Here is a 27354-nt window from a genome sequence, read left to right as displayed (position 1 = left end):
GCGTGTCCATGTATGCACACGTGTGTACTACACTACACAGAGCAAGTGGGCATTGTAGGGAAAAGAGAGGTGAAAAGTTCAGATGAATCCCCATCAGGCTGAATACTCATGATACACATTTTTCTTACATTAAAATATGACCAATTTGGAGTCTATGTGACTTTATGTTGTATTATTGTATTTTGATACGAAAGCTCAAAAAGGACAAAGCACAGCGCTGGATCTGTTTTAGAGCTTTAATTGATAACAGTTACGCCAGTGTTACAGTCAACACACCAACAGGCTGAAGGTAGTAAATACCAATACAAGTTCCCACTACTCTAATACTTCATACAGCAGAATAAATTATACCATGGTAATATCCACACATGCGGAACAGGAAGGGAAAAAAGAAAAACACAGATGCCATAAAGCAAGTAAACAGGTTAGGGGTCAGAGAGAAGGTGGGGAGAGGAAGAGTCATAATGATTTAAATATCCAAATGTCGATTAACGCAGGTGTTAGAAATGGATTTGATACACTAAAAGCATTTAAAAAAACATTTTTTTTATATACACAATAATGTGGCATTTTTAAACAGATATTTTAGACCAGCCTGGGTTCAGTGCTTCAGAGTCATTACTTTCAGTCAGGTGTCCTCCACTGGAGCCTGGCTGTAAACACACATAGCCAGAGAACACACTGGTCGGTCCACCATTCTATTCTAACCTCTTTCCCAGAAAGGAAAGGTCACCATCCTTCATGGCATCAAAGCTGTGCTGCTGAGCCCCTCGACAATGTTTCACACTGAGAGGTCAGAGGTCAGATAGATATGTATGGTCCACGGTAAGGTCTGCACTCAGATCATGAGTCCATAAGATCAAGTGCTGGAATACACCTTCCAATGCTCCTGGCTGCACAGGTGTAGTATAATAGGTTCCATCTGGTCACCATCAAAACACATTGGTCCGAGACTCTCTCTCTCTCTCTCTCTCTCTCCTCTCTCTCTCTCTCTCTCTCTCTCTCTCTCTCTCTCTCTCTCTGTCTACTAACTTAAATCCACTCAGTTGAGTTTCAACCTCTTTTATACAATTATTAAATCGAGGAAATTTATTGGAATTTTTTCCTAATTTAATATACAGAATTCCTTACTTAGCTGGGCGCAAAACACTGCATTTTGTTGAAAGAAATCAATACAATATAACACAACCAAAAACAACAGAAGGAAACCAGTAAATAAAAAATACACTGACTTCCGCAGATCTCTTGCTTTAACTACCACTGAACATTGTTCTTGTTTTAGTATAAAACATACTTTTTATAATCAAACAATTCACAATCTACCCGTCTACTGTATCATGTCCATGTATATGCGACTAAGGACTAAATCCTGACTTGAAATATGCATACCTAACTCACTCCAACTTTTGCAAAACAATCACACACGGATGTCAATGGGAGTTATGCAAACATATCTCAAGTTAGAATTCAGCCCAAAATAGATTGTGTTAAATGTCAACTACGAGTGCTACACAGATGTTTCATATTTGCTATTCTAAAAAAAATGGTTTGTTTTAGTACATTTCTGTGAGTGTGTCGGTCAAAGCAGGAGTTGAATGTCCAGGGGACTAGGAGGAGGGAGTATTCAGTCAAAGCCAGAGAGGGGGCCAGCCAGGGCTGTTACCTGTGCCCTTTCACAATTGACTGGATTATTTGATTTGCCAAAGTGCATGTGACTGGCACAGCTTGTGTACTCTTAATCTCATCATGAGCAGAAAAGCAATGTGACTTGAGTTATTCAACCATCCTGGAGGAATGTTTCACAGGAATGCTGACTTGGTCCAAACCAAAGTGGTAAACAGCTGCATGTGCCTTTAGAAAATGTCTTAATTATCCTAAGAGAATATAAAAGGTGGCTGGTAATGAGAACGGTAATTATGAATTAGCTTTGACAGTATGTTTGTGTCATTTAATCTCCTTTACTCTCTTAAAGTCACATAGAGTTCTGTGGTAGATGGGGTTTGGGGGATAGGGGGTCAGTCCTCATTGGCAAGGTCCATATTTGTAAACAGAAAAAATGAATTTCCCCAATCCTGTTTTTACAAACAGTGCCCTCCTCCCCATGAAGTACAGCTAAGGATGGGATAGATGTTGGGAGGGGGGAAGCCATTGGCCGCCAAACCGCTGCCAATTCCCAGTAGAATCCGCCCAGCCAGACTTCCCACAGAGTGGCCAAGTTCTTTAGGAATGTCAAGTTGTATATGAAAGTGAGAAGGTCAAAACGCTTACTAAGATTAGAGCTCAGGGAACAGGCAGAGGAACAGCAGTCTGGGAAACAATCAGGTATTGTATACTATGGTAAAAATACTATAGTATTCACTGTAGGGTTTTTGTGGACTTTACTGTAGCATCTACTGTAATATTTACTGAAGTATACTGTATAAATTACAGATAACTATAGTACTGTAGTAAGAAAAAAAGTATATACTACATGAATAAATGTTGTGTTTTTGGGAACTGTAGAATACTGTATAGTTTAGAAGTGGAAGCTTTCTCCTTGTATGTAGGTAGGTATGTAGATCTGGGGTCTGAGCCGTAGTTCAGAGAGTCTGCTCCCTTCTATAACCTGTAGGGGACAAAACATATTTTCTATACTTGGCATGTAGGTTTCCATTTATGGGTGGCACAAATTACGATTTGTGTGTGTGTCTGGGGGGGAGGGGGGGGGGGGGGGTTCTACAGTATACTACAACATTCAATAGTAAGTACTATACATGGTCGAGGGATACTACAGTGTGTAGTATAGTATTCTACAGTATACTACAATTTACTATAGAATTCGATAGTAAGCACTGTGTTATTCTATAGTAAACTGTAGTATTTTCTCATGTGGGAGCATCTCTCTCTGACTGGGCCGCCACACGCATGAACGTACGCACACATCCACACACACACAGACACACTCTGCATCACACTGACAGAAAAAAGAGCCATGAAGAGAATAAAAAACAAAATCACATGAATCATAATCATAACAGCAATAATAATATAAACAATATTGATATAAAACAAGAGGGATTATCATTTGAATGACATTGGCTTAGTGAACTACTATAAACAACAAGGTCAATGTACATTTGGAAATGGCTCTGAGTGTGGACTGGACTGCAGCCAGGGGCCTGTTCTCCATGCTGGCTGGAGCCAATGTCTCTGGGATGTCTGGACAGAGCCAATCAGGGGTGAGGATGGTACAGGGGAGGGGCAGAGCCAAGGTTTACACAGCCTGACTGCCTGACTGCCTGCTGGGTGAGGAGAGAGAGAATGTGTGCTGGTGCAGTGGATGGGCTGCAGGGTGGGGCGCAGCAGTAGCGTGGTGTATGTACTGTAGGGGGGTGTTGAGTTTAGACTGGGTGGAGTCAGGCAGAGGCTGGGTGTTTCAGTAGGCCTGTCCCGTCTCCACCTGCAGCAGTCCCAGGACAGCAGAGTGGTCTCCCAGCTTCATCCTCCTCTGGGTGGACAGACTCACGTTCTTAGCCAGGTAGTCAACTGCAGCTGGAGAGAACAGACACACAAAGATTCACACATTTGCATGTGAGGGATACACACACACACACACACACACACACACTCACACTCACACTCACACTCACACACAACACACTCACACACAACACAGAGCCAACCCTTATGTCCATGTTGGTCACTGTTGTTCATTTCATCTCTCTGTCTGACTCTGTTCTAAATCAGTTCTGACAGAACCAGTGGAGTAAAATGAGAAATAATTTGAAAACAAAACAATCTCTTTCCCATGCCCTGTTTGAGGTTGGCATAGACTTGGCACGGGCATGTGCCACCTCATAGTGTCTCCATGCTGTCACTCAGCATGGTCCCAGAGTGTATTGTGTGTGCCAGTCTTCATTACACTTGGCATCTCTGATTTCATGCCCTCCACACTTCCCTTCCCCGATCATTTTCATCAGTAGACAGCAGCTCTCTCTTTTCTCCTCCATTCATTAGCCAGCCACTGTGCTCAATCACTGTCTTAATTAACCACAGATCAGATCACATCCACACGGCCATCAGTCTCTCTGCTCTGCAAGCTGGCTGCAGATAACACTACTGTCACACAAACTCACGCACACAGACACACACGCACACACACCCCTAAACAAACACGCACAGGTATACACATGGGACCAAAGGAGGCTGGCTGGGGAAGTGTGCTACAGTTTACCCCTTATGAAGGCTTGTGACAGCATCAGTCAATAATTAAGCTAATCTAATAGATCAGCCTGTTTCCTGCCCCGAGGTGTGTGTGTGTGTGTGTGTGTGTTTGTTTGTGTGTGTGTGTGTGTGTGTGTGTGTGTGTGTGTGTGTGTGTGTGTGTGTGTGTGTGTGTGTGTGTGTGTGTGTGTGTGTGTGTGTGTGTGTGAGATAGAAAGAGAGAGAAAGGGGTGGCTAAGAGGACAGTGTGGCCCCTCAGGGTGTATTAGTGCCTTTGAAGTGGCCCTGTCCTCATTCCCAGCCAAGCAGAGCAGAGCATAGTGTGACTAAGCTAGACAGCACCGAATGGGAATCAGAGGCCTTTATCAGGAGCACGTGTCTGCTCTGACAGACCAGAAGTCAAAGGTCAGGGGGCAGCCCGGCCTGGGAGGTGGTTTTGGTGGCACCATTTCCTCTAACTACCACTGGTCCCATGTAATATGAGATGGAAGACATGCAGGAGACTTGGAAGGAGGTCAGATGGGAAAGGCAAAAGACATCCACTCATATACAAACACACACACTCACTTTCTCACATTCACACATAAACGCAGATGCAGTACTTACTCTGTCCATACTGGCTGTACTGGTATCCAGCGGTGACAGGGTCCACACTGTAGCTGGTGGCGCTGTAGGTGGGGGGGCAGTAGGACTGGGAGGAAGCCAGGCTGTCCACCCCCTTGATGGAGTCAGAGCGCTGGCTGCAGCTGGCTGAGATGGGGTTGGAGGACTCCAGGCTGCCATGGAGGGGGGAGATGGAGAAGTCATGCTGGGACTGGGAGGGCACCGCGTTGGGGTTACTCAGGATGCTCATCACCTGGGGAGAGAGGGCAGAGAGGAGACAGAGGGGGAGTTAGAAAGGCTAGGGTACTAAATAACACATGGATGAGATTGAGTGACTGCACTATTGAGTTGTACAGAGGCATCTTAAAAAACAGTCTTTTAACCTTGAAACATGGACCAACAAAAAAAGGGGGGAAAAGGAAAGGTGCGAGATGTAGGGAGATGGGGTGAGAGAGGGAGATGGGGTGAGAGAGGGAGATGGGGTGAGAGAGGGAGATGGGGTGAGAGAGGGAGATGGGGTGAGAGAGGGAGATGGGGTGAGGCAGGGAGATGGGGTGAGAGAGGGAGATGGGGTGAGAGAGGGAGATGGGGTGAGAGAGGGAGATGGGGTGAGGCAGGGAGATGGGGTGAGAGAGGGAGATGGGGTGAGGCAGGGAGATGGGGTGAGAGAGGGAGATGGGGTGAGAGAGGGAGATGGGGTGAGGCAGGGAGATGGGGTGAGAGAGGGAGATGGGGTGAGAGAGGGAGATGGGGTGAGTGAGGGAGATGTAGGGATGTAGGGAGATGGGGTGAGAGAGGGAGATGGGGTGAGAGAGGGAGATGGGGTGAGAGAGGGAGATGGGGTGAGAGAGGGAGATGGGGTGAGGCAGGGAGATGGGGTGAGAGAGGGAGATGGGGTGAGGCAGGGAGATGGGGTGAGAGAGGGAGATGGGGTGAGGCAGGGAGATGGGGTGAGAGAGGGAGATGGGGTGAGTGAGGGAGATGTAGGGATGTAGGGAGATGGGGTGAGAGAGGGAGATGGGGTGAGAGAGGGAGATGGGGTGAGAGAGGGAGATGGGGTGAGTGAGGGAGATGGGGTGAGTGAGGGAGATGTAGGGAGATGGGGTGAGAGAGGGAGATGGGGTAAGAGAGGGAGATGGGGTGAGAGAGGGAGATGGGGTGAGAGAGGGAGATGGGGTGAGAGAGGGAGATGGGGTGAGTGAGGGAGATGTAGGGATGTAGGGAGATGGGGTGAGAGAGGGAGATGGGGTGAGAGAGGGAGATGGGGTGAGAGAGGGAGATGGGGTGAGTGAGGGAGATGTAGGGATGTAGGGAGATGGGGTGAGAGAGGGAGATGGGGTGAGAGAGGGAGATGGGGTGAGGGAGGGAGATGGGGTGAGAGAGGGAGATGGGGTGAGGGAGGGAGATGGGGTGAGGGAGGGAGATGTAGGGATGTAGGGAGATGGGGTGAGAGAGGGAGATGGGGTGAGAGAGGGAGATGGGGTGAGGGAGGGAGATGTAGGGATGTAGGGAGATGGGGTGAGAGAGGGAGATGGGGTGAGAGAGGGAGATGGGGTGAGGGAGAGAGATGGGGTGAGAGAGGGAGATGGGGTGAGGGAGGGGAAGAAACAAAAAGACTGTTATATTAGTGGTGCCAGTGAGTTCAGTGTTAAACGCAGAGACAGTGTGGGGACAGTTTGGGGACAGAAGGGTCTTAGAGTGATAATAGAGCCACTGACAGACAGAACCTCTATGTCCCAGAGCCTGGAGGTTGGAGGAGGCCTGAGGCCTACATCACAACAAGCACTGAGGGACTCCCTAATCCCCAGCCCCTAGCCTAGCCATCTCATGAATAGTAATGAAGTTGGAAGCAGTAAACGATCCTCTTAGATCACATCCCCACAGAAATAGTCTCCACTAGCCTCACTGAAGGGCCTACTGCTAGTATGAGTTAGGGTTATGGCTAGGGTAAGTATTAGGGGTGTTATTTATACAGCATAAGTGCATTTATTTCAATACTCTGTAATCTCATCTAATATGCAATGATGAGTTAACAAATAATACACTTGTGGTATGGATATGATTATCTCCATGAGACAAGAGGCACAGACCATCGCCACAATGCAATGCAGATGGAGGTTTCTACTGAGCTTCTGGCCTAAATTGAAACGTTAGAATTGGACTATAATGTCCCTTTTTATAAAACTAGAAAGGGCCGGGGAGATTGTGAATGGGGGAAATGGTCCCACACATGCTTCCCTTATATTGCATGGAAGCATCCTCCCCAACATCAGGTTCACGTTGTCTCGTTACGCTGGGCTGGCCTTTGGCGCTTTGGCTGCTAAACCAATTAGCCCATCATGGAGGTGGTTAAACACACACACACACACACACACACACACACACACACACACACACACACACACACACACACACACACACACACACACACACACAAAAGGTTTAAACACAGTTCACAGAGCTGATGCTGTGGTGCAAAATATCCTACAGAAGGACAGGGCTCCAGTCAATCTCCAGAGTGGACATCCAAGCAACCATTATACTGTAGAACCTCTTCACCTCATACATACGCAGCCCTACTGCTCAGCAATACATAGCCAGACACACACACCGGATAGGGAAAATGTATCTTATTCCACAAATTAATCCTATTCTGCAAAAACTGTCTCTGAGGAAATATGAAGCACTTGAGGCACATCAGACATAAAGGCTGTTTAGTGATTTCCTCATGTTAATTCTATCAGGATGGAAACCCCCCACCATCCACCAGCCCCACAACTTATTCAGACAGAACATGTGACATGTATCCATAAGAGGGAGATTTATGGCTCTCTGCATGCAGGACACATGGGACGCTCTCTCATATATGGACTGGAGCTGGAAAACAGACTCCTCATATACCCTGCTGTGCTGGGCTGTGCTGTACTGTGCTGTGCTGGGCTGTGTTGTGTTGTGGTGTACTGTGCTGTGCTGGTCATGTGACTGGGTGTGAGGAAGTGCTAGTTGGGGGTCCAGGGAGACAGCTGGAGGGGGTGGTGCCAGATATAGTCATCAGTTAATTGAAGCTTGATTACATCGCTTCCTTATTTAAACATTAAATAATAAAATGGCCAGCAATCAGGGGCTGTGCTAAATTGAGCATAATTACTATTCATAGATTTCACCAGTTCCTCAACAGAGATGGCCACTTTTCATAGACAATGTTAAAATTATTTTTTTTCCACAAGATTGCAAAAAAGTTTGTAAAAAGACACTATTGTCTGGACGGTTGTGTCCTTGAGATGCCCTTCCTAAAATTGTTCAGAAGGTTTTGGTTAACTGATGCTGGAGGGGGGAAAGGTAAGCTTCTGGGTTCATATTCACTATCTGTAATGTCCTACTGCTTTCACACAGCTAAATAAAAATCAATGCCGTTTCACCACTTCCCCCTATGATCTGATGTGGGTGAAGATATGGCTGATGCTGAGTATCAGCTGCAGGGTGTAAAACACACCCTCAACAGGCCTTTAGACCTGCTCTGCTCCAGAACAACACCACTCAATACACACTTAACACCCTCACTCCCTTTCAGAACAGTCCTCCACTACACCCCTTCCTCCCTCTCCCTCTCGCTCTCCGTACAGCGTCCTCAGTGTTCGTTTGTTGTTTGACTTTGTGCTAGGGCTGTTGGAGGAGATAATGTGAGCCAGGACCAGTTTAAAGGACACTGCTCCAGGGCGTTCCCTGCCTCTCTATATACAGATAGATTACTTTATAAATAATAATAAAAAACTCATTAATTCTCTCAACTTCTGAGCCCTCCAGCCCTGCGGCAGAGTGAACAGGGAACTGGAAGTTGATACAATGTGAATCCTTTCAGAAAAATAAATTGAGCATTTGCGACACAAAAATACATTCTTTTATACCCTGCTAATTTCCTTAACAGTCAAATTATATATTTTTTGTCTACTTAAATGTTTGACGAGCCTTTGCTCTTTGTTGGATTTGCTTCCTGAATAAAATAACTTGACTTACTGTGAGGAAGTTGACTGAATGAGAAAGCGGAAGGCAATATTTTCAAAAATGGAAAAAATGGCATCATTTTCTTACATACAATACTCACTAAATTCCCTACAGTGACATATTCAAGCCACAGCTTCAAAGAGATGCCTTATGTCACAATGTTATTTATTAACCTTTATTTTCACTATATATGAAGTACACAATCAATGCAATATCCCTAAACAATACTTACATGATGTATATACGGTCATGTAATGTATGCTCATCTTAACCCTTGAATGACCACATCAGGTCAGAGTGCACCTGTGCTCACTGCTCACCCAGTGACACGCACTAGTGATGGATGAAAATGTTCACGATACGTTTTTTTCATGTTCACAAAAATATTTCACAGACAAAGTTTTTGCATCTGAAAGAAAGTGTACAGCATAAGGAAAATAAAAAAGAGAGTATATAGATATAAAGAGAGGGGGGAGGAAAGAGGAGAGAGAAGAGAGAAAGAGAGAGTGAGAGTGTGAGAGAGAGGCTTTGGGAAGTACAAAGACTCCTGTAGGACTGAGTTGGCCTGAGGGCCAGCCTGCCTGGAGAGCTGATAGGACAGCCCTGTGTTCCATTCTCGGCGCCAGCGCCCTCGCCAACACACCCCACTCCACAAACACTTCTCTTAATCTGCGCAAGACTGGATTAGCTCCCCTGTCACCGATAGCTCCCGTTATGCCCAAATCGAATGCCCCCAAGACATACCTTTAAGTTCGGTAGAGGTCACTGGGGCAGAGAGGAGAAAATAAGCACTCCAAATGTCTGGAAGTTATCTGAGGGGCGCAGAATAACATCGCGCACCTTGGCAGATCTGCCTGGCTGATACACGCCTCAGCTGGGAATGACTTAAGATCAGGGATGACGATGACACTAAATTTGGGTAGATGTTTTTTTCAATGTCAGTCCTAGGGTGTGATTACAGAGAGTAAATGTATTGTTGAATTTATTGACCTGTAAGGTAAGAAGTATGAGTACACTGAATGGTATTTCTTGGTTGATTGGAAATAATTCAAACTTGCGCAACGGCTAAAATTGGGTGCAATATTCCATATAAAATATTGAATATTTACAAATTATTTCTGAGAACTGATTAAAAAAAACATGTGATGCACATATTACTCTAAATCTAGTAGAAACGTTTTACTGATACTGTGCATCGAAGGATGCAGGGTAAAATGATTATGCACAAATCAAATAAACAACAGCATCAATTTCTTCATTTTGAAATCAACTAGGAAAGAGAATTAAAAAAGAAAAGATGGAGTTTTTCTAAAGAGTCAATGGACCAGTGCAACCCCAAGTCCACCCACACTCCCCCTCAGCCCTCCCCCTCAGCCCTCCTTCTCACATGAGAGGAACAGCCCAGCGGGCAGTAAGGCCCCTCATCTGAGCAGACATAATGACTATTTAAAAATAACAGCGATTGCATAAATTGAATTAGAGCGTTTTGGTCACGGTAGAGGTGATGGCAGTGGTAGGGGAGCTGTGTGGGGCCGTGCCGCAGACTGACGTGTTGGTGGCAGGCAGCAGATGACGGGCCCTGGCCTGTGAGTCAGTGCATTAATTGGCCGCGGCACGTTAATCAAAAGTGAAAAGTGTCTTCCGCCACCAATGCTATGGGACGAGGAGAGACAGAGACAGGATGAAGAGAGGGTGAGAGGGAGGATGGGAACTGGAGAGAGAGAAATAGGTTTTTGAAGCATGTGGGTTGTACGGGCGGAGGGGGGGGGGGTTAATTGTGTTCAATTAAGTGCCTGATTGGCACTGACAGAATCTGGGCATTGACAAGCTAGGCACAGATGAGGACGATTAGCGGGCATTGGAACAAGCTGTCACTTCTCACAACATGTTAGCCATACTACCACAGTGTCCCCCAGTCTCTCAACTCTGCTCTCTAACACTTCTCCCCACAAACACTGAACTGCACTATTTTATCTAACAGCTAAACTCGAGACCTAAACACACACAATATCAAATGAAATTCCACATGATCTTAAATAAATACTAATTCCAAAATGTTTCATAAAATGTAATTGGAGAATAATAGTTTTGACAAAATGCATTTTCTTCCCTGACTCCTTCCCCGGCTCCCACCCGTCTTCTCTAACCCTGTGTTCAATGGAGCACAGCTGCCTGCTACTAGCCAGAGAAAGGTCTCCCTCCCTCCTAAACATCCAACAGTGCATGCAGGGCCCCTCACTAAACAGAGGTTAATATGCCGTCTATTGGGCTGCAATTGGAGAACGTGTGGGGAGCAATCCTCTATTCTCTGCTAGTGATATGCTTGAGTTACTGTGGGATGGATTCAGCCACCAGGAACAAGAGCAACCCCCTCCAATACACAAACGCGCGCGCGCGCACACACACACGCACGCACGCGCGCACACGCACGCACGCACACACACACACACACACACACACACACACACACACACACACACACACACACACACACTGCAACTCTCCTCACCTCGCACCACCGTCTCTGCCAAATTAAACGGCAGATTTTCTGATTCCAGCAGAGTGGTTTCAGTGAGGCAGGGCTGTGTGTATGAGGGAGGGTGCAGCTCGGAGAGGACAGAGAGGCGTATCGGGGAGCGGGGAAGTCGGGGGGAGCTGGGGGGGGTTTGTTTGCTAAAAACAGCAGGGGCCAGGCCTAGTGAAAAATGTCAGGTCAAATTGTTCTTGACAGTGTTAATGTTTGCACCTCATAGCCATAATTACATGTAAATAAATAGTGAAATAGCTCTCAGCTGGAGACTGAGAGGAGTGGGCTGCAGCTCCAGACAACCAGCTGGGGACCCAACCACATCACACATTCTCATTTTACTGGCCCACGAGAAAGAGGAAGAGAGAGCAAGGGAGAAATAGAGGGAGAGGAAGAGCGGGAGAGCGAGTGAGAGAGAGAGAGAGCGAGAGAGAGAGAGAGAGAGAGAGACAGAGAGTGAGTGAGTAAGTGAGTGAGTGAGTGAGTGAGTGAGTGAGTGAGTGAGTGAGTGAGTGAGTGAGTGAGTGAGTAAGTGAGTGAGTGAGTGAGGGAAAGAGAGAGAGAGAGTGAGTGAGAGAGAGAGTGAGTGAGTGAGTGAGTGAGTGAGTGAGTGAGAGAGAGAGAGAGAGAGAAACATTCTATGTGATGTTTACAAAAATATCTTAAGTAACAAAATTATATTTTTGTTTTAAGCTTGAAACAAATATGCTTTGATGTCCAAGGTTATCAGAATAATGTTCTAAAGATGCTGTAAAATATAACACTGAGCAATACTGGGCTCCATTTCACTTTGGTGGGAAGCTGAGATATGTGGGTGGTGTGTTGGATTAGGTCTATCTCTCCACTGAGCACCATAGGGTTAGACTGGGGGAGGGGGAGGGGAGCAACAGGGATAGTGTGCCAATGAAGGACTCAGAAAGAGAGAGAGGAAGAAAGAGAGGGAGAGCGAGAGAGAGAGAGAGAGAGAGAGAGAGAGAGAGAGAGAGAGAGAGAGAGGGAGAGAGAGAGATGACCAGAGAGGTATTAATCACATCCATGCACCTGTCAGAGTGGCATCTGGAACTAACAGGAAACACATGCAGCCAGACAACATCCCAAATCTCCAGACGGACAGCTAGCAGGGCAGGTTAACTGCAGCCCTGCCCTGCTGCGACTCTGCCACCCCCTGACCCCTCCCACAGAGGTCACACTGCGCATGCCTCACACACCACACACTTCACCTGCCTCCTTTCCTGCCCGAACAAATGGAAGGTATGAGACTGCATAATACTAGTAATAAATAATAATAATTATTAGAATTATAATAACAAACAAAATATTGATGATGATGATGATGTCGATAATAATAATCATAATAATCATAATCATAATAATAAGTAGAAGAAGCAAAAAACATTGTTAAGCGATGGAAAATAATGCAACAAATCTATGGAATAAAAACGTCTTGAGCATGTTTCACAGTGTACGCCTGTGTGTAATTGGTCTTCAAGATAGGATTGATGTATGTGCCTATACTTTAATAAAGGCAATACCATTCTCAATCTTATAGGCATTTTGTCTGCGTGGGACACACAGCATGTGAATCAGTCTCAGTCATTTCCTACTTAAATCTTCTAGGATTTACTGAAATGTATATTGGCTGCCTCTCCAAGATAAATGTAAATCGCATTCCCTTATATTTACTATTTATCAGGATACAGCAGCTCACTTTCTGCAGGAAATATCTTTTACCCACAAACACCATTGCATTTAAATAGCATTTTTATTGTCGCCATAGCCTTTCATCTGGGCGCGGGGAGTAGAGCTGCCTCACCAGGGGGAGAGAGAGTGACGGAGAGAAAGAGAGAATGAGGGAGAGAGACAGCCAGAGAGTGAGAGAGAGCGATAGATAATAGACCTACTATTAGCAGGAGTTGCCAAAAAAAAGGAGACAGGTTGGTAGGTGAAAAATAGATAAAAACCACATCCAGAGATATTTATGTTAAACAAGAAGGCAAAGAGCGTATTGTTTTATCTTAGCTGTTCTAGCGGGGTTAGAGGTTGAGCGATAGAGAACACAGGCATGGAACCAACCACAGAGAGCCCACTAACTGGTTAAGAAATCAAAAGCCTGTTTAGGAAAAACTTTTGCCCTTGCATCATTTAACATACACACACTAAAGGCACCTAAACCCTATTCAATCTTGGCAGACAATAAAAATGCTATTTAAATTAGATACATACAGTCAAAAGCCCCATATTGCCAATGTGTGTATGTTTGTGACACCAGCAATCCTTTCCTCTGAGTTCAGAAGTGTTAAACAGGCAGCAAGCCCTAATAATCTATGCAGAAACATATAGCCAGTGGATATGATTTACACTCCCTTGATTTTCTTGGCAGCTGCCAAGAGCAGGTCTTATTTTTTCTATTTTTTTTTGAAAGCCACTTATATATTTTTTTTATACTTGCCAAATTGAAACAGTATTTGTTTTAATGGGAGTTCTAATTAACGTCTATGTATTCCCACTCTTGCTCTGCGAGAGGCTGAGCTATGAATGCAGGCTATGTGTTCATCCCCTTTGATTAGTTGTCAGAAGAGCTTGCCAGCTGACATGGTGCCCGGTGAGAGGCTTAATGCCCAACTTTTAATAATGTGGGGGACTACATGAATCTCCCTCTCTCATTGGTATTCAGGTGCAGGATGTGTTGTTAGAAGTCAGAGAGGGGGGAGGAATGGAGCCAGAGCCTCTAGATTGTTCCTATATTTTCCCTTTCCCTCTTTTTGGCAACGACTAGTGTTGTCGTCTGAAATGGAATTCATCCCGTTTTTTAAAGAAGCGTCAGTGTGCTCGCTAATGGAAGAGAAGAGCGGCAGCGGCAGCTTGGAGTCTCCCCTGGCTTATCTATGTCAGACAGTTGTGGGGAGTCGCTAGCGAGGCGAGCATAGCGTGGTGTCAGCGTGCGTGGTGCGGTGCAGAGCAGCGCGGGTAGCCAGGCAGGCCTGGGGACACAGATCAAAGGGAGGCAGGGGTGAGAGCAGCTCTGCCTGTCTCTGATCCCCTGTGTGTGTGTGTGTGTGTGTGTGTGTGTGTGTGTGTGTGTGTGTGTGTGTGTGTGTGTGTGTGTGTGTGTGTGTGTGTGTGTGTGTGTGTGTGTGTGTGTGTGTGTGTGTGTGTGTGTGTGTGTGCGTGCGTGCATGTGTGTAGGCCCAGCCCACTTCCACAGCACCACAGGCTCTCCTCACACATGGCATCCATGGTCCCTCTCACTCCAAAACACACATCACTTCCAGGACAGAGAAAAATGGAGAGTTAACTTACTACCATGATTTATTATCCAACATCCAGCACCTGTCAAAAGTTTGGACACACCTACTCATTCCAAGGTTTTTCTTATTTTCTATTTTCTACATTGTAGAATAATAGTGAAGACATCAAAACTATGAAATAACATATATGCTATAATGTAATAACCAAAAATGGTTTAAACAAATCTAAATATATTTTATATTTGAGATTCTTCAAAGTAGCCATCCTTTGCCTTGATGACAGCTTTGCACACTCTTGGAATTCTCTCAAACAGCTTCATGTGGTAGTCACCTGGAATGCATTTCTATTAACAGGTGTGCCTTGTTAAAAGTTAATTTGTGGAACTTATTTCCTTCTTAATGTGTTTGAGCCAATCAGTTGTGTTGTGACAAGGTAGGGGTGGTATACAGAAGATAGCCCTATTTGGTAAAAGACCAAGTCCATATTATGGCAAGAACAGCTCAAATAAGCAAAGAGAAATGACAGTCCATCATTACTTTAAGACATGAAGGTAAGTCATTCCGGAAAATGTAAAGAACTTTGGAAGTTTCTTCAAGTGCAGTAGCAAAAATCATCAAGCGCTATGATGAAACTGGCTCTCATGAGGACCACGACAGGAAAGGAAGGCCCAGAGTTACTTCTGCTGCAGAGGATAAGTTCATTAGAATTACCAGCCTCAGACATTGCATCCCAAATAAATGCTTCACAGAGTTCAAGTAACAGACACATCTCAACATCAACTGAGTCCAAATTTGGGATATTTGGTTCCTACCGCTGTGTCTTTGTGAGACGCAGAGTAGGTGAACAATTGATCTCCGCATGTGTGGTTCCCACCGTGAAGCAGGGCGGAGGAGGTGTGATAGTGTGGGGGTGCTTTGCTGGTGACAGTGTCAGTGATTTATTTAGAATTCAAGGCAGACTTAACAGCATTCGGCAACGATATGCCATCCCATCTGGTTTGCGCTTAGTGGGACTATCATTTGTTTTTCAACAGGACATTGACCCAACACACCTCCAGGCAGTGTAAGGGCTATTTGACCAAAAAGGAGAGCGATGGAGTGCTGCATCAGATGACCTGGCCCCACAATCACCCGACCTCAACCCAATTGAGATGGTTTGGGGTGAGTTGGACCGCAGAATGAAGGGAAAGCAGCCAACAAGTGCTCAGCATATGTGGGAACTCCTTGAAGACTGTTGGATAAGCATTCCATGTGAAGCTGGTTGAGAGAATGTCAAGAGTGTGCAAAGCTGTCATCAAGGCTAAAGGTGGCTACTTTGAATAATCTAAAATATAAAAAATATTTAGATTTGTTTAACTTGTTTAACACTTTTTTGGTTACTACATGATTCCATATGTGTTATTTCATAGTTTTGATGTCTTCACTATTATTCTACAATGTAGAAAATAGTGAAAATAAAGAAAAACCATGGAATGAGTAGGTGTGTCCAAACTTTTGACTGCTACTGTAGGTTATTTTTTTCAAGCTATTGCTCAGACTCCTTCCTAACACATAGAAGCCTTGAATTTGATGTCATGTTTAATAGTTGTATTTTTCCCTATCAGTTCTCTTGTGTGTGGACCTGTTTGATCCATTCCAGGTTTAATCAAAAAGGTCCAAAATGTCTATTCATCATTTATTCACAGTAATAATTGTTGGAGGTACAGAAATGTGGTTTTAAGATGTGCTATGATCAACAGCTCAGTACACCTGAGTGTGGTTGATAGACTGACTTGTAGCCGTTTTTTCCTACATGGATTTCTGTTATTTCACTCTGAGACAATGCATCGTGTCCCTCTGTGTGTTATCCTCCACTTCAATATCCCTGGGATTTGTCTAAAAACGTTGCAATGTTTGTATTTCATTACAGCGGGCTTCTTCCCTTGTAGGGTTTGAACACAAACTCCAACTCTAGCTCTTGGTACTGCTGGAGCCTCATGAGCAGCAGTTGTTTTCTCCCCTCTCCCAGCAGGTGTCCCTGTCATGCAATAAAAAGGAATTTAGCCAAAACGGCTGCCAAAGAACACATCTCCCAAGAATAACCAGGGCTTCAAAGGCTTATTTGAAGATAGTGGCCATAGAGTTGTATATGACCTGACATTGTTTCTGGGGAGGATGTAGACCACCTCAGCTTTGGATATGTTTCCTTTTACAGTGCTGCTGTTTCACCATGCCATAACCAGGTACAGCAGGCTCTGTAAATACAATGCAACTACCTGTGCTTAAAATGTGTAACAGATCAACTGTTCGAACTTGGAACAATTAAAACAAACGCAAGGCTACATTTTATTAGGACAAATGTACAATTGTATTTATTGTGCTCTAAGTAATTTTGTTTTTAAGGAATGGAGAGCAGAGAGAAGGACATGTGTCGAGCTAAATTGTTGGTAATGAGTTCTTCAATCACATGCCTTAACTATTTGCCCAATTACTGTTATTTAAGGCACTGTGAAAGGAATCGCAACAGAAGCTTTCGTCACAGCATGGAAAACTTGGTTACGGAGACAAAAGCACAGATTTGTATATTTATCTTGAAACAACTAGTTGTTTATATGTCACTATGCAAGTTTCCATCCAACTGTTTTATGCAAGTAATGTAGATGACAAATCAAAATAATCTGGCCCTTTTTTCCATAATAATAATCTGATCAGGTGCTCTCTAGCCAACAGTGTGCAGATAGAGCTGTTGGCTAGAGAGCACGTGCCAATACAAGAGTAGACACACTTGCTATATAACGCAACATTTTTTGTGAGTGGAATAATGCGATGGAAACCCATTTAACTTGCATTTTTTATTAGATCCATGGGAATTTAAAAGCAATGTTATTATATGTGTTACTTCGTCATCACGAACAGTTTCTCATCTGCAACTATTTCATTTGAGGGAAACATCTCAGGGTGGGAAAATGCAGATTTTTAGATATAAATGATTTAAGAATATTCACCAATTGGATGGAAACCTAGCTATTGTGGGTATTTAGGGTCATTTAGACTTCTAAAATACAATGTTTCAGATTAGTTTGGGAAATATCTGTTGTGAAAGAAATCCTATCAGGTCTTCAAACCAAAAGAGTGCCAGTTGATTGACACACAGAAATATTTCTCCATCAAAAAAGCAATAATAATGTTTTCAGCCACTGCTGATATTTCTGCTCCCTGCCTCCACCTCATACTCCTGGCCTTTCCTCTATCCAACACCTGCTGTGACACTAGATGAAACAGGACCAATACAACATCTCTGTGCTTATACCTCTAGCCCAGCCAAGCACAGCTTAACCCACCTCCCCACCCCAGACATAGCTTGCGCCTCTCTCTCGCAAACCAACCAAATTTATATCCCACACGACAACAACCCCAGTGCCGGTGCGGATGGCTTTTCCAGCGGCCGTAATGGGAAAATGTGCGCTGTCGGGAAAGGTTATGGGATTGGGATGGGTGCGAGGACCTGTCGGCAATGCTGAACGCAGCAGGATTCCATTATAAACTTGGCAGTTGGCCACCGCAGCCCATTTACTGGGAATCACAGAATTTTTGTCAATCTTTACCAGTAAAGGGTAGCCCATCAATACCAGACACTAGAGAAAATAGCTCACACATACCAACACACAGGCATATCACCTCCGGACAGATGCTGTCTGAAAAACCACAATATAAAATTCTCATTTCCATCATGATGGAGAGTCTATTTGTATAGTTTTTCCATTACATAGAGGAGAGGAAGACAGGATAGTGAAAACATACAGTATATAAACAACCTAATAAAAAATCACAGTCTCAATCTATGTCAAACTAAATCTATGTCAACAACAAATCTCTAACATTCCAGATGAGTTGCCTGAATGAACTGGACACGACATCTATTAAACTACAGATAGATAGAGTTAGACAGGCTGAGTTGTGTGTTTGTAAGTGTGTGTGGTGGTAGATTTGTTTGTGTTTGTGTGTGTGTGTGTGTGTGTGTGTGTGTGTGTGTGTGTGTGTGTGTGTGTGTGTGTGTGTGTGTGTGTGTGTGTGTGTGTGTGTGTGTGTGTGTGTGTGTGTGTGTGTGTGTGTGTGTGTATGTGTGTGAGCACTTACTACATCAGCAGGACATTGAGGGAGTGTGATCTCTGATTCCTCTGTCAGAGAACATCCATCTCCCCACAGTGAAAGAGTGATAGAAAAGCCACATGTTTTCCTGTTATAAACATCACTGCTAAATACTATTTACTTCACCACAAATATAACAACTAATACAATACAATAACTCACATTTAGCTTAAAATTAATTACAAAAAAATATATTTTCTTCTGGTTCAATATTTTGAAAAATTCAGACCCACTTTATAGACTAATTGAATATTGAAAATCCTGTTTCTTCGATTATCCAAGGTCCTAATCCCCAGTGCTAAACAGGAAACATGTATTATCCAAACACATAGTGGAATGCCTAGGAAGAAAGGGAGAGAGCTGCTGTATCGTCAGCCCGTATTAAGTACTGGAGAGCCATTAATGGAAAAAGCATTCCATGTTCCTGGTGTTTTCTGCAGGTCTGCAGTGAGAGCATTAGCACTTAAAGCCCCTGTGCCATGATTAACAATCAAACACGCTGTGAGCCTCCATGTTATCCTCCGACGCTCCAGCAGGAGAGAAAATCTCTGTTTTGTCACCAAAATCCTTAATTATTTATTCTCTGAAGAAAGAGGGGTAATACCAAGAATGTTTCCAATCTGCTTTGAGAAATATTTGAAGAAGAAAAAAATCCTAATAAAACACGTCTGAACGAGGGGGTAATTGTGGACAAATGCAGCATTGAAATTCATTTTCAACTCTTTACACACCATTTCAATCTTATTTTCTGCTTGTTAACCACATCTTGTTGGCGAGGGTGGGCAAGACTGGCCAGTATTGATGGGTAATTGTGTATAACTCACTTCTCAGACACGATTTGCATCACTACAAATGTTTCCCATTCTGTGCTACATAAGGCTCAACCCCTTCCATAGAGTAGTGTTTTAAATGCTTATTAGTGGAGGTGCCCAAAGAGGATAACATGGAATCCCCAGCTTTTCAGAAACACACCAAACACACGTTTGTTTTACTATCCTTTTAGGGACAAAACAAAGGATTCCCATTAAAAATCATTTTTACTAACCACTAACCCTAAAGCTAACCCTAAACCTAACCCTAAACCGTAACCCTAACCTTAACCGCTAACCGCTAACCTAACTCCTAACCCTAACCCTAAACCTAACCCCTAACCCTAATTCTAACCTTAGACCTAAACCTAACCCCTAAGCCTGAAATTGCCTTTTTCCTTGTGGGGAATGGCGAAATGTCCCCACAAATGTTCCTTGTTTAACTATCTTTGTGAGGACTTCTGGTCCCCACAAGGATAGTAAAACCAAACACACAGACACAGACGCACGCACGCACGCACACACACACACACACACACACACACACACACACACACACACACACACACACACACACACACACACACACACACACACACACACACACACACACACACAGGCAAAGCAATTGCATTTTATATGACAGAAGAGGATTGCTCGGTTAGAGGGGAATCTAATGCCTCCTATTGATTCAAACCCCAATTAGGACAGCAGCGCATCTAATTACTCTGCCTAATGCTCCACAGTATTTTCACTGTGTGTGGAGGGCCGAGCAGAGAGGAGAGGAGAGGAGGGAAGGGGAAGCAGCATGACTGGGAGGGTTAGGAGGCCATGGAGGGCAGCAGAGTAGCCCTACACAGCCACCCACATATTTACAGCCCCTCCTCTACAAGCCTACAGTAGCTCTGTAGCTACAGATAGACACAGTACAGGCTGGGAGCTGAAGAACAGTGATACAAGATGAATGGAATAACATAGTACTAAGATCTACCAACTCCAAACAATTACTTGTAGAAGATTTAGCGCCTACATTTCTAAGCTTTAGCTAATTATTTTTATTCACATGTGTTTCTCATGTTCTGAGTAAGATTTTGGTGTCCCAGGAAAGTGGAAACTGCTGTTTTGGAGCAGATGTGCCTCTATCAAGATTACTTTTAATTTGTTGATGTTAATCCAATTGTTTTAACATTATAGCAATTTACATGAGCCAATGAAAACCCAGATCTTTAGAAGCTAGAAGAAAAGACCATGGATCGACATACAGTATTACTTATTAGTTGCTTCTGGTTCAGCAAATTGCAATTATATACATAATTTAAACCTTGGGTCATTGAATCATTTCAATGGTCAGATGGTAATACCATGTCTATATCAGATTTTTTTTGTAAAAATGTTACTTTTTGTAGCTTACGGCAAGGCCTCAGGAAGTGAGGGTGCTGAGGGTGCTGCAATACCCCCTGATAAAAATAAAGAAATACAATCATAAGTGAAAAAAATTATGAAAATAACAATATACCACAAAATTTGTGAACTGGTCCTTTATTAGTCCTGTATTAGCGGAGATAAATACTCCTCAGCACCCCCAACCTAAAACATCTTCCCACGGCCATGGCTTATGGTACACATCAATTATTGTTACTGCTTGGATAACCTTATCTACTAAAATGTAGGGATTTTTTTCACCCATTATATTCACACTGCGCAGAACACCGGAAGAATTATCAACGTGAATTATCACTGTGAATCATTGCAATGTTTGTTCATGTGTCAATTAATCCCGTAAGAGATGGGTTGCCAACAGGCAATTTTATAGACAAAGAAAATGTAATTCGATCATTCATTCATCAAAAGAGGTGAGACGGAAGAAATAGGGAGACGTGCCCTTGGCCTTGAACTGACCTGTGGGGAGAGGCCATTGCTGACCGGGTTCATGTGATTGCTGGCCGCTGATTGGCTCATGAAGCTGTCTGAGTAGCTGGAGAAGCTGTGGCGATTGGACGAGAGGCCGTAGGCGGAGCTGCCATCAGAGAGTCCTCCCTGGTGCATTGAGGACGGAGGCAGGGGCTGGGGCCGATGCAACGTACTGCTGCCATCTGAAGCAATAACAACAACACTGAGTGAGGATGTGAGACAAGAGAACCACAACCAAATACACTGCACACATAAAGTTCAGCCTTGTTCACAACCCTGAAAAAATGATTTACACACCCCAGCCTTTAGAGACTTATGCCCCAAAACTAACCACTAAAAGAGATACAAATGTTGTATTTGAAAATGACTCAAAAAATACCTTTTGAAATTGTCATGTTTTAGTGGTTTGTGCCTCAGACACCATGTGTCTCTTTTTCATGTGCTTTATGTCAGTTAGAAGTATTCTGCTCTTGTAATTGGTAGCAAACTCCGACAAAACCTGCTGTTTCCCTGTCATCATGTAACAAAGACTTAACGACTGCCTGTATGGATCCTATACGGAGCATATAACTGCTATATGATGGCTCAAGTGCTACCTAGATAAGATGAAAACACAACCATATAAACAAACATTTGAACCTGAAACAGCCTCAGGATTAAGCAGATGTGGAGGCTTGTGTGTGAGGGTGTGCGAATGTGTGTGTACGTGTCTTACCCTGTGACAGTGTAGTGCCGGGGTACGAGGACTCAGGTAGCTGGTAGGTAGGTAGACTGGGCATCCCCGTGGGCGGGAAGCCTCCAGGTAACAGGTGGTTGAAGGCAGCCAGCTGATTGGCTCCTGCCTGCTTGCGCCATCTGGCCCTTCTGTTGCTGAACCACACCTGGAGGGAAAAACACAGATGAGGACGATATGGAGAGGACAAACTACAGAACAAGAGAGCCAGAGAGAGAGAGAGAGAGAGAGAGAGAGAGAGAGAGAGAGAGAGAGAGAGAGAGAGAGAGAGAGAGAGAGAGAGAGAGAGAGAGAGAGAGAGAGAGAGAGAGAGAAAGAGAAAGAGAAAGAGAAAGAGAAAGAGAAAGAGAGAAAGAGAAAGAGAGGTACTTCCCCTCAGGTTTGCTCCTCTATGATAAACCGTCTGTAAGAGTTAAGCACTTTCTCTCAGCAACCCCTAGGTTGTGCATACTAGAATATACGATTCTCGGAATGCTCCAAATGAATTTACTGTGTGGTCCTGCCAGCTGTGATTCATCTGCCTGTGTGAGAAGTGGTGGTGGTTGTGGTGGAGAAGCTAGCTAGTCCCTGTGGGAGCCGGAGCCAGAGCCAGCATGGAGGCTCAGTGGTCTGTCCCTGTTTTTCTTCTTAAGTGGCTGAAGCTGTGATCTGTGTCAACAAGCTGCCCTAAGCCCTCTTCAGATGGAAGAAGTCATTAAGGGGTCAGAGGTAGGGGCCACAAGCAGCAGCATCAGACATCTCAAGTATGTTTGTGAAACTATTAGACATTTGGAGGGAGGCCATAAAGAATGCCACTACAACAGTACACACACACTCTTACTCTCTCTCTCTCTCTCTCTCTCTCTCTCTGTTTATCTCTGTCTCTTATCTCTCTTTCTTTTAATCAGATACATGCAATTGCAAATAAATACCAAGTGAATTATTTCAATTATATTATAAAAGGTGGATGGATTTAGCAGTTTATTTGTAATCGACACAAAACATAAATGAATATTCCTTTGTACAGTCTAGCATGTAAATAGCTCATCCTGTAGATCTTAGTCTTCTTAAGATATCTAAATCAAATGTAGAATTGTACCGAAATGCACACAAAATGTCCAACACCATTATCAACTTTCAACCACAAATTCACAATGTCAACTCCCTGAATGGGAGAGACTAAAGAGGCTCCTTTTAAACTGCAGTGATTTACACATTTTAAAAAGGCTTCTGCTTCAACAAAACATGAATATAATCAGGCCTTTTGAAAAGAGCAGCCATACAGCCAGCAACCTGTTCCATTTAACCAAGACAGGGCCTGGGCCCAGTATGTGCTAAAGGTTGAAGGACACTGATCTATGCCTCGCACTGGCAATTCATCAGAGTTTAATACACTGTCAGCGCAGTTCATCTGCTGTTGTGTTTCAAACGGCCTGGCCTATTGTGAAGCCAGATGAAAGGATTGGACAAAAGGGCTTCCATACGCCAGGCAGAACACTGGGCACAAAGAGGGGGCGTCCCTTTTAAACAGCTCTTAAAGAGCCTAACTTTCAAGGGAGTAACACAGGGACACACTCACTGCTATTGGGGCCTCTCCTTCTCCTGAACACAAACATATGCTACACATAAACTCACATACACAGAGATCTCTCAATCACAAAAAGAGAGATCTCGGTTTGAATTGTGTGTTATACAACGCACTGTATCTCTTAGGCCTTAATCATGTCTGCATCTAGTTTCAATTTCATCAAGAGCGTCTCATGTGATAAAAAAGTGACTGAGATGTCAAAATACCCCACTGTACAAGCACTCGCATGAATCAAGCCTCTCAACTTCTAACCCCAACCAACAGGGAGCCTCTTCTGGAAGCAGATCATTTCCTCACACTTCCCATTCAACAAACAAACTCTTCCAGACCAAATAAAGCACTGCGAGAGCTCAGGGCTCCCCTGGTGCCCCCACTGATATGACTGCTATTGGGATGTAGTGGAGCGTGGTACTGGTTCTGAGCTGGAGCTGCTGATTTCCCACTGGGGCTAGACAAACAGCTTCCTGCTTCCCGGGATGGGCATGGGGATACACCCCTTTCTTCCAGAGACGCCAAATCACCTGGCCCTGCAGTGCCACCCTCACCTCCAACCTCTGAAACTCACCCCACCCCTCTTTAAACGTCCTTATTTTTCTGTCAGCCTAGCCACAGGCAGGAGGTGTTCCATCATGCCATACACAAAACACACAGAAATGCCTTTGCCACTTCCTCTTGTCTTGTTCCTTCACTTCACTTTTCTCTTTCTAATACTCTGTTTTGTTCTCTCTTTTTCCATTTTGCTCTCTCACCAAAACACATTACCAAAATCTTGTCTTATGAAGTCCTCAGATACATAATTCACACAATTTCCTGATAGAATGTCCCTCTCATCCTCATGTCAGTATATAAATACATAATAGGATGTAGTTAAGAGTGGTGTATGGAGATGTCTCAACATCTCCCTCCCCTGCCCTGTGGTCTCCATAGCCACCCTTCTACCTTAATGAGAGGGGAGCCTGTGAAGAGCATCTGTCTAAGTGAATTTACTCTGAGGCTTTGAACGAGCCCGCCACGACGCCGATCTACTCAAGTCAACTAAAATGCCAAAGGCTGCAGCCCTATCGAGTTAAAGCTGGCAAACATTGGGCCCAATGTGCCCAGGTCAATACCGTATTGTTGGGCGAGAGGGGGTCATGCGTCAGTGCTGCTTCAGAGGAGATGGAATGTTTTACTTCAGCAGCCATGGGTGTAAAGCAGAAGACTCTGAGATAAACACACACACAAGACCTGGGTCCAAATTCTACTTAGGGTATTTCTAATTACTTTCAAAGACATTTGGAAGTAAGCATTTAAATATTTTTCATTTGAACAGACAAGTCGTTAAATATTGGAATGTATTTGAAAATACTCATACACTGACTCAAATATACTCCCATGCATTTAACCCAGGTATTTGAAAATACTCATACACTGACTCAAATATACTCCCATGCATTTAACCCAGGTATTTGAAAATACTCAAATAGTAGACTCTTTAAAGAAAAGTATTTGAAAATACTTCCAATAGAGGTAGGTGTCATAAAAAAAGGAAATACAAATTCACATGACCCTCCCCTTGTACTGAAAAATATACACCCTCCCCCCATAGAATGAACTCAAAATAATGTTTATGACCATAAATAACAATAACTGTAGCGACCCTGTGTTTCTAATCGTGGATATGGACTTGCTTTTGTGGCACAGTCGATGCCACACATGGCTACGGCCAGAAGGTTGAGTGTTTGCCGACCACAACAGACAAGCTCACTCTCCCTGCCTGTTTCAATACATTAGGATCAGAGCCGGCTGCAGACAATGATGAGCTAGGGGGGAATCAGATTCTCAACATTTTGATGTTATAATGATCATTATTTCAAATACACGCAAAGAATTCCCCTCCAACAGGTTTCTGTGCCAAAGCACCACACACCCAATAAACAAAGCATACCGACTTCAGGCCCTTCAATATCATGGTTTGTGTTTTCAACACCACAATAAATAGACTATGTCAATCTCCACAAACAGAAAATACATCCCTCCCTACCTTGTAGGCTTCTCCAGTACCAAAGGCTTGGCTTGACAATCTCTGAATGTCATTAAACTTGTTGGTGTTTTGTAACAGACGTCTCTTTCCATTCATCTATTGGCTGCTGCACAGTTTGGATTGATTGACTTTATTTGTCCGTTTAAAAAATACATATATACTCAAAGATTTTTTTAAGTGACCGGGATTGTACAGTAAAGTCGGGGACTTATTTCCATTGTGGCCCCTATTTTTACATAAATACAATTATATAGATACAGACACATTACAGATACGAAAACATGCTCAACCTCCAGATGAGTATGAGGGGAGACTTTAAGTACAATTCTTACAAGCTTGTTTAGCTGGTAGCGTATACTTTAGATGTTTGGGGCTGCTGGTGAACCATGATGTGCAGGCATAATCAAAGTGACGCTGGACTAGCGCACTTGCCAGAGTCTGTAGTGTGTCTATAGCTAGGTTTCATGTGAATATCATATAAACAATATGCCATTTCAGGATTTCCTTTAGGAGGATTTGGCGCTAGACAACATGACAGGGAAGATTTTAATGTCCCGTACATTTGAGAAATTTAAGGAACATCCATATGCACTCAGATCCAACCTGGGGCAGCCAGCGCCATCAAAAACGAGGGATGTTGGCCAAATGAGACACATTTACATGTCCTTAAAAACAGCTATAACAAATTACAAAAACACTATTCCTTGTGTGTCGGTGTGTAGCATATGCAAAACTATAGCAAATTTTGTTTTTTGTTTTTTATGCTACAATAATTGTCCACCTCACAGTTCAGCTGTAGGAGAGTCGGGAACTAAATGTATCAGGGAATTGCAAGCATAGACCTATAGGCTTAGGTGTCCACTGTATTATATGAATATTTTTATATACACTACCGTTCAAAAGTTTGGGCTCAGAAATGTCCTTGTTTTTGAAAGAAAAGCACATTTTTTGTCCATTAAAATGACATCAAATTGATCAGAAATACAGTGTAGACATTGTTAATGTTGTAAATGACTATTGTAGCTGGAAACAGCAGATTTTAATGGAATATCTACACAGGCGTACAGCGGCCCATTATCAGCAACCATCATTCCTGTGTTCCAATGGCACGTTGTGTTATCTAATCCAAATGTATCATTTTAAATGGCTAATTGATCATTATAAAACCCTTTTGCAATTATGTTAGCACAGCTGAAAACTGTTGTCCTGATTAAATAAGCAATAAAACTGACCTTCTTTAGACTAGTTGAGTATCTGGAGCATAAGCATTTGTGGATTCGATTACAGGCTCAAAATGGCCAGAAACAAAGACCTTTCTTCTGAAACTCGTCAGTCTATATTTGTTCTGAGAAATGAAGGCTATTCCATGTGAGAAATTGCCAAGAAACTGAAGATCTCGTACAACGCTGTTTACTACTGCCTTCATAGAACAGCGCAAACTGGCCCTAACCAGAATAGAAAGAGGAGTGGACGGCCCCGGTGCACAACTGAGCAAGAGGACAAGTACATTATAGTGTCTAGTTTGAGAAACAGACACCTCACAAGTCCTCAACTGGCAGCTTCATTAAATGGTACCCGCAAAACACCAGTCTCAATGTCA

The 27354-nt window shown here is 43.7% G+C and overlaps 1 protein-coding gene across 9 annotated transcripts in view; it reads right to left on the bottom strand.

Moving 5' to 3' along the window:
- Positions 1 to 222: 222 nt before the first annotated feature.
- pax7a (paired box 7a) overlaps positions 223 to 27354 on the bottom strand; it is a 61287-nt gene continuing 34155 nt past the window's right edge. For 8 of the 9 annotated variants that reach the window (XM_036947909.2, XM_036947913.2, XM_036947915.2 and 5 more), the window contains 4 exons: positions 22147 to 22312; positions 21420 to 21613; positions 4810 to 5059; positions 223 to 3531 (listed from right to left, as the gene is read on the bottom strand). In XM_036947909.2, coding sequence (XP_036803804.1) covers positions 3416 to 3531; positions 4810 to 5059; positions 21420 to 21613; positions 22147 to 22312 — 726 coding nt within the window. In that variant the 3' untranslated portion in view covers positions 223 to 3415. 9 annotated transcript variants of the gene reach the window in all.

The sequence above is a fragment of the Oncorhynchus mykiss genome, chromosome 17 (assembly GCF_057628025.1).
Source record: "Oncorhynchus mykiss isolate SJ-2025 chromosome 17, ASM5762802v1, whole genome shotgun sequence".
Taxonomy (NCBI): Eukaryota; Metazoa; Chordata; class Actinopteri; order Salmoniformes; family Salmonidae; genus Oncorhynchus; species Oncorhynchus mykiss.
Note: the sequence above shows the minus strand (reverse complement) of the source record. Positions and strands in the feature narration are given on the sequence as shown.